This window comes from Ictidomys tridecemlineatus, chromosome 10 (genome assembly GCF_052094955.1).
Source record: "Ictidomys tridecemlineatus isolate mIctTri1 chromosome 10, mIctTri1.hap1, whole genome shotgun sequence".
In the NCBI taxonomy this organism is placed as follows: Eukaryota; Metazoa; Chordata; class Mammalia; order Rodentia; family Sciuridae; genus Ictidomys; species Ictidomys tridecemlineatus.
In genome coordinates, this window is record NC_135486.1 from 137,860,062 (window position 1) to 137,871,483 (window position 11,422).

The 11,422-nt window shown below is 55.2% G+C and overlaps 2 protein-coding genes across 5 annotated transcripts; both read left to right on the forward strand.

The window, feature by feature from the left end:
* The first annotated feature begins 82 nt into the window (after positions 1-82).
* On the forward strand, positions 83-2,916 carry Prss33 (serine protease 33). 3 transcript variants are annotated; one of them, XM_078024497.1, is made up of 7 exons: positions 83-129; positions 405-500; positions 838-864; positions 978-1,140; positions 1,271-1,542; positions 1,791-1,960; positions 2,555-2,916. In XM_078024497.1, the coding sequence occupies exons 2-7, from the start codon at positions 455-457 to the stop codon at positions 2,588-2,590; spliced, it is 714 nt and encodes a 237-aa protein (XP_077880623.1). In that variant the 5' UTR covers positions 83-129; positions 405-454; the 3' UTR covers positions 2,591-2,916. The 3 variants fall into 3 exon arrangements, with proteins under 3 accessions (XP_077880623.1, XP_040134143.1, XP_040134146.1); XM_040278209.2 differs by having other exon boundaries at positions 2,161-2,698; XM_040278212.2 differs by lacking the exons at positions 83-129; positions 978-1,140 and having other exon boundaries at positions 136-500; positions 2,161-2,698.
* Positions 2,917-6,872: 3,956 nt separating this feature from the next.
* Positions 6,873-11,304, forward strand: Elob (elongin B). 2 transcript variants are annotated; one of them, XM_078024505.1, is made up of 4 exons: positions 6,873-6,979; positions 7,466-7,600; positions 8,289-8,394; positions 11,136-11,304. In XM_078024505.1, the coding sequence occupies exons 1-4, from the start codon at positions 6,893-6,895 to the stop codon at positions 11,246-11,248; spliced, it is 441 nt and encodes a 146-aa protein (XP_077880631.1). In that variant the 5' UTR covers positions 6,873-6,892; the 3' UTR covers positions 11,249-11,304. The 2 variants fall into 2 exon arrangements, with proteins under 2 accessions (XP_077880631.1, XP_077880632.1); XM_078024506.1 differs by lacking the exon at positions 6,873-6,979 and adding an exon at positions 7,268-7,359.
* The last annotated feature ends 118 nt before the right edge of the window (positions 11,305-11,422 follow it).

Genomic DNA, 11,422 nt, shown 5'->3' on the forward strand with positions numbered 1-11,422 from the left:
TCTTTGTTTGAGGCTGGTCAGTGAAACCACATCCCTGCCTTGGCCCTGGCCCAGCCTCCACCCCTCTGCCCTTTAAGCCCCAGGCCCTCCCCTAGTCCCAGACAGTGGAGAGGGCACCAGGCTGTGAGGGTGAGAGCAGTGTCCAGGGCATGCCGGGGCAGGACAGTGCAGCTCCTGGGTAATGGGAGGGAAGGACGGTGTTGGTGATGAGGCTCTAAGATTCCTGTTGAGGTCGAGGAGACCCAGATCTGAAAGCTGGGGGGACTGCATACTGGGTTGGAGGTGGTCACCCAGGACCGGGGCTGAAGGAAGGGTATTAAGCCTGGGTGGAAGGGATAGCACAAACAGAAGGGCCACCGAGGGAGGGGCATGGGGTTAGGGTGTTCCTCTCTGCTCCCTGCCAGAGCCCAGCACTGGGCAGAGCTGCCTTACCCAGTCCAGCCTCGGAGACAGGATGAGGGGGGCTTCCCAGCTCCAGATCCTGCGCCTGCTGGTATTTGGTGAGTGGAGCAAGGAGTAGGGGTGATAGCCACAAAGAACTTGGCTCCAGGTCATCCACGTCACCACCTCTGGGCCTGCTTCGGGCCCCCCCACCCCGCATGTCCTCAGTTCCTGACCTTGGGCTCTCCAAGTCCCAACAGGTTACCTGTGTAAAGGGCCTGGGTCCCACCCCCACCCCAGTGTTCAGGAAGGTGACATCAGGTAACCAATCACATAGGAGCCTGGCACAAGCTCAGTGCCACACATATGCCCTGCCTCCCTCCTAATCTCTGACCACCCCCCCAGTTATCTGACACCAAGTCCATAATCCAGCTCTCTCTCCACTTCCTCCTCCAGGAGCTACCGGGTCGTTGGCGTCCGCAGGTAAGAAGCCTCAGAGCTGCCCCTCCAGGCCCTAGGCCTTGTCTCTCCTATGCACACTTATCTCCAGGCCCCAGTCCTCCGCCAACCCTGGCTGTCCCCTTGTTGTCTCACAGCCTGTGGGCAACCCCTCATGTCCAGCCGGATCGTGGGGGGCCGGGATGCCCGTGAGGGAGAGTGGCCCTGGCAGGCGAGCATCCAGCACCGGGGGACGCACGTATGTGGGGGGTCGCTCATCGCGTCCCAGTGGGTGCTGACTGCAGCACACTGCATGGCCAGGTCAGCTCCCAGAGCCCCAGATGGATGCAGGTGGGGAGGAGGGCGCCTGAAGGTGTAGGCAGGGCCAGTTCCCCACAGGATGGTCTTCTGGGTGGGGTCTGCTTCAGTGATCCCCTCCCCTGTCATGCAGACAGGCACTTCCATCTGAGTACCGCGTGTGCCTGGGGATGCTGCGCCTGGGCCCTGTGTCACCCCCGGCACTCTCCGTGCCAGTGTGGAGGGTACTGCTGCCTCCAGACCACTCTATGGATGCCACCCGCGGTGACCTGGCGCTGCTGCAGCTACGCCACCCAGTACCAATGAGTGCCCACATCCAACCCATCTGCCTGCCCATGCCTGGTAGTCACCCACCACCCAGCTCACCCTGCTGGGTCACCGGTTGGGGCACCCTCCGCCCAGGAGGTGAGGCATGGAAGGTTCGGCATGAGGTTATTGAGGGAACCCCTTTCTTTATCTAACTGGGCATACCAGACCCTCACAGTCCCAATTCAGGATGCAGAGCCACTTGTAAGAACCTGAAACTTCTCCCCAGAGCCAGATCCAGGGTGTCCCCTGCCTGAAAAATCAGAATCTCGGGCTCCACTTCTTCCACGAGCCCTGCTCTACACTCTGCCCTCCCCTGGCTCTCAGAAGTCTCCCCTTTTCCCCAGTGCCACTTCCAGAGTGGCGCCCCCTGCAAGGAGTGAGGGTGCCACTGCTGAGCTCACGCACCTGTGACCGCCTGTACCATGTGGGCACCAGCATCCCTGAGGCGGAGCGCATAGTGCTGCCAGGAAACCTCTGTGCTGGCTACCTCAGGGGCCATAAGGATGCCTGCCAGGTGTGTCCCCCACCTATAAACTCTGGAGTCCATGCCCCTGTGTCCAGCACCCTACCTCCCTAGAACTCAGGACCCAGCAGATCCCACCCCCAGGCTGCTTCCCAGCCCCCAATCCCAAGGTATCACCCCAGCGACCTGGGACAGCTGCCCTGAAGTCTTGGGAGGACTGGGACCTACAGTAGCCTTTCTGTTTGTTGCAGGGTGACTCCGGGGGACCCCTAAGCTGCTTGCAGTCTGGGCACTGGGTCTTGGTGGGTGTGGTGAGCTGGGGCAAGGGCTGTGCCCTGCCCAACCGTCCTGGTGTCTATACCAGCGTGGCCAAGTATAGCCCCTGGATTCAGGCTCACCTCAGCCTCTAATGATGGGTGGTTTTGGTGCTGCTGACCTGGAGCCTCAGCCTTGGTCCATCCAGGACCTGCACACGTTCTCCTCTCAGAGATCCTAACGGGCCATCCATGTACTCTCCATTCCCCTGCCTCTTCTCCTCCAGGGTACTTACTGAATGTGATTCCACAAGCCAGCAATCCAGGGACCTTCTGTGTGTCCTGGGGGCTCACTCTCCTCCTTCCCCTCCTGTCTCATCTTTACCCTCAGCTCTGGCCAGGGATGAGGGCAGGACAGCAGATATAAGCAAACCAGCTGCCCCTGTCTGGCCTGTGTCCCCCTTGTTTTCTGGAGGAAGACAGACATATGCAAAGCATAAGAGAGATTCAACACCAAGCGTCTCCGTTGCTGGCTCTGAAGATGGAGGAGCCAGGAACTGAGAACATCCTACAGTGGCCTCTGGTCGACATCCAGCAGGGCACAAGAATCTGGGACCTCCAAATGCCAGTTCTGTGAGCCCCGCCCTGATGACCACTTGCTCTCAGCCTAGTGAGACCCTAAGCAAAGAACCCAGCTGAGCCACTGGACTCTGACCTACAAAGTCATGATTAAATAAATTGGTGTTCTGTTAAGCTGCTACCTTTGTGGCAATTTGTTACACAGACATAACCACTAGTAAAGATTCTGCTCCACTGTCCTGGAAGTGTTCTAGGGGAAGATGGGCTGGTCCTCTGCACTTCAAGAGGCTCAGAAGCCTGTGTGCCTGGCTTGGAGAGTTCCTCGGCAGGGCTGCCCACAGTTGCTACTGCTCCTGAGGCTTCTGACCCTCACTCACTCCTCACACCCCTAATCTGGACACAGCCTCTCTCCAGTGTGGCTCTTTGCCTTCCCTCTGCTCCCCTTCCAGCCTGGGGCCTGATCTCTTCCTCTCAGATAGAGGTCAGTTTCTAGAGTAGCAGGGGAATAAGAAACAGAGCAAAATCTGGAAAATTATTTTTTTTGGGGGGGGTGCTTACTGAGAATTGAACTCAGAGGCACTCAACCACTGAGCCACATTCCCCAACCCTATTTTGCATTTTATTTAGAGACAGGGTCTCACTGAGTTGCTTAGCGCCTTCCTTTTGCTGAGGCTGGCTCTGCTTCAGTCTCCCTAGCAGCTGGGATTACAGGCGTGCACCACAGCACCCAGCTCAAAGCCTGTTCTTTGGAGCTGATCAACAGAGAGATGGGGAGAAAGGGGGGGAGTGCATCAAAGTCCCTGCAGGCCTACACAGGCCTGAGCCTCTCTCCCTACCAGTGGACTTACTTGATGGTCACTGCTTGGTCAGGCCAGGTTGGTGGGGCAGTAGGCAGATGCCCAATTTTACTGCAGTCCATTCTGCAGTAAAATTGGGCTGCCTGTGATGGGGTCACTAGGGACTAGGGTGCTCAGGACAGGGTATGGCCAGCCTGCAGAAGTCCAGGGGCACATTTGCAGTGAGGCCCTGTTGGGTCATATCAGCTGCCCACTGCTTCAATCTGTGAATGCACCTCATGCCTTTCTCCTCTCATCACTTCCCTGGCACAGGGCCAGCCAGAGATAGTCCCCAGGATGCTTCTCCAAAAGGGAGCACATGAGACATTGAGCAAGCCAGGGGCCTGCCTCTCCATCCAGAGAGCCTGTGTAGCTGAGGAACACCCAGGCAGCCAAGGCTGAGGAAGGAATGAGATGGACAGGGCCGGGGGTGGGAGGACCAGTTAGAAAAGATGACTGCTCCCAGTGGTAACCTAACAACACCATGCAGGGACACAGTGGGGTACTGAATCTCATCAGTTACCTCAGACTCTGCTAGGTGGACTTCCCCATTTGTCAGGTGAGAAAACGGAGACAAAAAGTCCCAAAACTGGGGGCTGGGGATATAGCTCAGTTGGTAGAGGGCTTGCCTTGCAGGCACAAGGCTCTGAGTTCAATCCCAGCACCATACACACACAAATGAAATAAATAAAGTCACACAGCTGGCCAGTGATAGATTGGGCTACCCTCCTTTTTTTTTTTTTTTTTTTTTAGTACCAGGGACTGAATGAACCCAGGGGCACTTAACCACTGAGCCACATCCCCAGTCCCTTTTTATATATATATTTTTTTAGGGACAAGGTCTCACTGAGTTACTCAGGTCCTCACTAGTTCATCACCATGCCTGGGCAGACAGGCCCTCTGATCCAGGAACGGCAGAGGTGAGGTGGTATTTCCTTTGCTCCCTCCATCTTGCCCTAACAGCTGGTCTCCCCGGCCTCCTCCATTCAGCCCATTCCTGAGGTGGCCGCCCATGGTGCTGGCAAGTTGAAGCACCTCTCAGTCCTTGCACCACTGAGACCCAACTGCCAGGGTAACTGAAAGCCTGGTCCTCATCCTCAACGCCAATCCAGTAACAAAGACAAAGTCTTGAGAAAAAGGAAAAGGAAGGTTGATTGCTTTGCTAGCAAAGGAGACACAGAGGACTCCTGTCCCAGAGGCTGTGATTCTGCCCATCAGCAGGAACAGGGGGGCTTTTATAGAGGTGATTCAGAGCAAATGAGATTAGGGAGGAGAGATCAGGGAGGAGAAGATCAGGGAGTTTAGGGAAAAGAATATCAGGAAAAAAGAAAAAAAAAACAACAACATATAAGTTTCAAAACATCAAGTGAATCCCTGTTACACCAGCACAAATGGCATGGGGGTGGGTGGTCCTGCCCTGCTGAAGCTGAGGCTCCTCAGACCACATCAGCTGTAGCCTGGACTGGATGGGGACTGTGCTGAGGCCCAGTGAGGGAAATCACAGCAGGGGAAGGGACTTTAGAAAGCTCCCAAAGAGCCAGAGGCTGCTGGTCAAAAGTAAGAATACCTAGTTTGGCTTAAGAAGCAGCTACAGAGGCCTTCACATGATTTTCCTTTGGTCTTAAAGAGCAGAGAACAGAGCCTGAGGAGGTTGACTGCCAAAAGCTGCAGGGTCAGCAGCAAAGCCAGGATCAGAGCCAGAGCCCCCAAGGCAGCAGTACCTCCATAGCTGAAGTGAGTCCGTCCCTTGGTGAATGCAAACAACTAGGCGATAAAGGAGTGAAGATTTATTAATCGCAGCAAAGAGAGTGCTGGGGATATTTCCCTAAGCAGAGTCTCTCTGAACAAAGGGAACCGGGAATTTTACTGGGGAGACTCATGCAGATTAATACCTGAGAGACTATCACATGTAGAAGGGATGTTCTTGCCCACACCCATTTCAAGATCCAACTTCCCCGTACAGTGACTGCTTGAAAATGGTGGGTGGGACTGCCTCTGGGGTAGAGAATTTAGCTTTCCAATGAGATTATGAGCAAACCTCAATGACCTAGAAGAGTGTGATCTGGGTTGGATTACACAGGTCCCTGGTGGTCTTTTCTCAAGGGCCTTATTTAAAACCAAACAAAAATAAAAATCCCGGAGGGGTTTGAAGAGGTGCGTGCTCTGATCCTACCCCAAGCACTGTGCCTACCCCTATGACTAGCTATCAGAGTTGACACTGTCACATGGCCCCTCCAGGACACTGAGACCAGAGCTCCAACAACTGCAGGGCTGCATGGTGCCCAGGGCCACTGCCAGTGGGTCTCTGGGCTGGTGGCCTCATCTTTCACACCTGCCCAGCTGTCACTGGCTGCCCAGGTAGCAGCTGTCCCCTCCTAGGGGCTGGCTGGGTTCCAGAGTAGCCTCCAATGGTTGTTGGAGGCTCCACCAACAGAGGAAATCAAGCTGCTGGAGGAGCCCAGACAGGGAGGAAGTGCTGCCACCAGGGCGGGAACTGGAGCGGGGAGCTGTCCAGGAAGCCAACCAGAAGGGACACCCCTTCTACCCTGGACACCACGGGGCCACTGGGGCCTGGCCAGGGGATGCGAGGTGAAGGCCAAGGGCAGCCTAGCAAGGCCAGCTCAAGATACAGATAAAAAGGGTGGATGCAGCTGTGTGGTGCAGCACCCCTGGGATCAAGCCCCAGAACCAACAAAACAAAAGTGAAGAAACCAAAAAGGGTGAATGGGTTACCGAAAGCTCAATCCTGGCCCTCAAGGCCAAACTAGTAAGAAATACATGGTTCCGAGGAAAAATATTTCTAGCTTTGCTACAAAGGAGAAACACAGGAACTCCTGTCCCGGAGGCTGTGACTGCCCACGGGCAGGAACAGGGGCTTCTACAGAGGCGACTCCCATGGCAGCTGGCACCACTTGTCAATTTGGGGGACAGTCATCCCAGAGACCTCCGGAGTCTGGGTTACTCAGTTCCCAGGATGGGTGTGTGCTCAAGAACAGATAAATCCGCCTAAAACTGGAAAGAAAGGCAACCCTGTTTCCCCTGAGACTAGGGAGGGGACAGAGGAAGAGAAAATAGCTTGTCCTTTAAAAATAAGTCATAGTGGCCGAGCGGCAAGGGCTGTCAGAGCATGAAGTGAACAAGGGCTACGGATGCGGCTCTGAGGTGATGCACCCGGGGTTCAATCCTCAGTGTCCCCCCCCCCAAAAAAAAGGCCGTAGAGCAGCCGAGGTGTCCCTCAGTGGAGGGACGGGAGAAAGGAGCGTACACTCAGGCTTGGTGCAACCATAAAATGACATCGGGTCATCGGAGGGAAAATGCATGGAACTGGAGAACAGGAGGCTGAGCAGAAAAAGCAGCCTCCGAAGGTCGGGGGTCGCAGTGTCCCCTCTCGCGCGGACGAGGTAGGGGAGGGTTCTCACGGAAATGAGGGAGAGCAGCGGAAAGGGCCAGAGAGGGGTCCTGGGAGATGCAGGGACACGCCGTGTCGTGTGCACATGCGAATGTGTAACAGCGAGTCCCTCGGCTGTGCACGAATACTTCACGCCTAATAATAAAGACACGCGAAAATCGCCCAGAGCGGCGGCGGCGCCTCCCTCCGGGCAGCGAGATGGCGGCCCGCGCCGAGCCTCTTCCGGCTCACTTAAAATGGCGGCGGGGGCGGGGCCGCGCGGGGCGGGGAGGGGCGGGGCCGCGCGGGGCATGCCGGGCCGCGCGCGGGCTGCCGGGAAGGGGCGGAGCGCGGCCGCGCCGGCGCGTCGAGCGAGAGGCAGCCGCCGCGATGGTGAGCGGGCGCGGGGGGAGGGGCGGCCGGGCCGGGCCGGGGGCGGCGGGGGCGGCGGGCTCGCGGGGGCGGCGGCAGGGCGCTGACGCCGGCTCGCCGCCCGCAGGACGTGTTCCTCATGATCCGGCGCCACAAGACCACCATTTTCACGGACGCCAAGGAGTCGAGCACCGTGTTCGAGCTGAAGCGCATCGTCGAGGGCATCCTCAAGCGACCGCCCGACGAGCAGCGGCTCTACAAGGTGCGGCGGGCGGCGGTTGCGCGCGCGGGGTCCCGCGGCGTCTCCCTGCCACCGGGCGGGCCGAGCTGGGGAGCGCAGTCGGCGGCCCCAGGCGCCCGACCGCCGACGGCCGGGTGGGGTCTTCGCCCGGCGCCCGGTGCAGGTCGCGGGCAGCGCGGTGCTCCTCCGCGCCGACGCGGGGCGAGCCGGAAACTGGCAGGGTCGGCGCCTCTGAGGCCTCCGCTCCCCTCCGCCGCGGGCGCTCCAGCTCAGAGACCCTGCGAGCGCCGACTGCGGGACTCCCCGCCCTCTTTCCTATCCCGCTCATGGAGCCCCGGCCGCCTGTGAGCCCGGAACGCCGGGGGCCCCGAGTTATAGTTGAGGGCACTGGATGTCAGAAAGTTGAGCCCCTTGTTCAGGGGTCAGAGCTGTCAATTATCTGCCTCGGCTTCCGTCCGCTGGCTCAGTGATTCCGAGGGCGAATCGCACGCGGGGTTTGGGAGAATCAGATTCCAGAGCCCTCCCCTGCAAAGTTCTTATTTGGACATCTTGGGGACGGGGCTCTGGAAGCAGTATCCAACCTGCTCTGTGGTAGTTATGGCCACACTTGGGACTAGCTCTTCCTCTGACTCCCAGTGTGGTTGCTGGCCAGAGATCTGTGGGTCTTGCCCCTTCCGGACCTCTCCCCAGACCCTTCTTCTCTCCTCAGGATGACCAGCTCCTCGATGATGGCAAAACTCTGGGCGAATGTGGCTTCACCAGCCAGACAGCACGGCCACAGGCCCCAGCCACAGTGGGGCTGGCCTTCAGGGCAGGTAAGGACTGGACTGGGTGGCAGCTGGGCAGGCTGATAATGGCCATAGAAAAGGGTCTTCTGGGGAGCTGAAGTTGATTTTACAGGCCTTTGCTTTCCAATCCACAAAGGGTAGGAACTATCTGACAGTGTTTCTCCATTGTAAAACAAACAAGAGACACTTATAGAAATTAAAGCCCGTTTCACAAATGATTTGAAGATCCCTCATCCCAATACCCTCTCAGATTTACTAGAGGATTTATTGAGCACTTGGCTCTTCACTCTGAATGTTACTTTCATTGTCCCATCTAATTCTCTCAGCCCAGAGATGCCAGCACTGCCATCATCCCCATTTGCAGATAGGGATGACTAAGTCTTGCCAACAGTCCCATGGGTAAGAGGCAGGCTTCTAGTGCCTTGCTAGAGTCAGATACCATACCAAGCTTGATTTGTGCTGCTTATCACCTGATTCCCTGGTCAAGGCTTGAATTTGCTAGTTTGAATGGTGGTTGTTTTGGTGCTGGGGATTGAACCCAGGGGCTACATTCCCAGCCCTTTTTTTTTTTTTTTTTTGAGACAGTGTCTTAGTAATTTGTCTACAGCCTCATTAAGTTGACAAGGCTAGCCTCAAACTCACAATCCCCCTTCCCCAGGCTCATGAGTTGCTGGGATTATAGGCAAGCAAGCACCATGTGGATTGTGTTTTTTAAGGATGAGTAAATTGAGCTTGGGAAAATGGGGTTGTTTGCTGGGATGTCAACACCAGGCTTCAGATCTAGATCCTATATTCTTGTTAATCTTACCCCAAATCTCCCAGGATATTGTACCATGAGGGGTGGGGAGAGTTTCTCATTTCCCTCCATCTAAGAAAAGGGGAGGGTAGAATTTTTAGTTTTTACTCTTGGTCTCCTGGAATTTTAAACAGATCATAGAGCCATATTTTCGCAGATGTGGATCCAAGGGATGTGTGGGTAGAGGGAACATGAATAAAGGAATCATTTTCTGTTTTATAAGAAAACAGCACAGGTTGAAAAAGAAGAGTATGGTCTAGGTCCCATAAGGATAATGGGGTTAGGCCTCAGCTTCAGCAGATGTGTCCTCAGGTCAGGTACTTCTTCCCCTGCCCCACCCAGCAGGGCAGCCTGAGTCTGGTCTGCTGTGAATGCTACAGACATCATACAGGTGTGTCTTTCTGAGGGGGTAAGTGATGATTGAGTCATATCTGGTGGGCTTTCTGAGCAGAGGCAACAGAGCTGCATTCTCCCTGAAGTGATCCTTTCTCTACTTTTTGTTTTTGCTATACTGGAATTGAACCCAGCACCATATATGCTAGGGAAGCACTATACTACTGAACTATACCCCTACCTCTTTTTATTGGTTTATTTTGAGACAGGGTCTCACTAAATTGCATAGGCTGAACTTGAACTTGGGATCATCCTGCCTTAGCTTCTTGAGTAGCTGGGATTATAGGTATGTGGTAGCTTTTTGTTGTTGTTGAACAAAAGGCTTGGAGTGGCTTGGAAGACACTGATAGCATAAATGAAGGCTGAGAGACATGACTTGTTTTTGCCCACCATGGCATTGCACATTACCTTGAGGCAAGTAGTGTCTGTTGTGACAGGCACAGTGTGGGCTGGTTACTTTTTGTTTTCTCACAGACTGCTTGCAGAAAGACAACTCTGTGCAGCTGACCAATCAGTACTAGGTTCTTGGGCCTTGATTGGGTGCCATACTCTAAGCCATTCATTGTCCTCACTAAAGGATGAGACAGATCTGTCTGCCAACCTCAAACTGCTCAATTAGGGAGACGACAGTATCAGGTGTGAGGTTGCACTGGCCAGATGAGTCACGGAATAGGTGTGTAAAGGCAAGAATTGTCCCTGCAGGTTCGTGGCTTGGGTTTGTTACCTCAGCAGTATTAGCACTTGGGGCTGGATGATTATGTGTGTGGGGCCATCCTGTGTATTGCGAATGTATGGCAGCATCCCTGGCCTCTCCTGGCTGATACAACTGGTAACCCTTCACCTGCCCAGACAGCTCTTGAGACATGGCAGCTTTCCTTAGGGTGTGTGTTGGGACTTCCTCTGGAGAGCCTAATCAATTAAGAGGAGAACAGCCCCCTAGGTAGAGAAAAGCACAGGAGGAAAAGTATGAAGTAGCATACATGTATGTGTTCCATGCTGAGATAACTGTAGAACTGGAGCCACTGTTCAAGTGGAAAAAACAACCTATCAAATCTGACAATTTTTTTCTGAGGTGACATCTGAGCTGAACTCTGTCCATAGATAAGTGATAAGTGTTGGGACTGGCAAGTACAAAATCCTGAGGGGGGTAAAAGGCTTGGTATGGGAGTGAGGCTGAGCATTGGAGACAGATACAGGGTTGGTGAAACCAGATGGGAAACCATTGGAAAGTTGTAAGTGGGTCAAGACTGTACTTGGTTTCCCACCCCTGGCTGGTTGATGGAAAAGGCAGAGAGCAAGGAGAATGTGGTGTGATGGCAGGTGATGCTGGCTGTGGAGACAGAATTGGGGGGTGCCTGCAGGAAGTTACTGACAAATGTAGATTGGGAATGGCCAGCAAAGAGGGATGGGTGGCTTGGGCCAATGGGGTCAGGAGTCATTCCAGTGCCACTAAGTGAAGCAGCTGGCAGTGGGCAGGACAATGACTTTAGGTGCCCCAGGGCTTCAGGTTATTGGGTGGAACAAGGCCCAGCTGGGGTACGAGTTGAGCACCTTTCCAGCTCTGTTTCCTCCCCTACAGATGATGCCTTTGAGGCCCTGCGCATCGAGCCCTTCTCTAGCCCACCGGAGCTTCCGGACGTGATGAAGCCTCAGGACTCCGGAGGCAGCGCCAATGAACAAGCCGTGCAGTGAGGGCCCCAGGCCCATCCCTGAGGCCCATTCCCCCCAATAAAAGAGATTTGGGTGTCTGCCTGGTTGCTGCCTCTTTCTCCACCCTCTCCCTCCCTATTCCAGGCATTTCCCTCCCTGGGATGGGTCTTGTTCCCCCCACTTCTTTGGGCTCTTAACCAGACTTCTATGTTGACC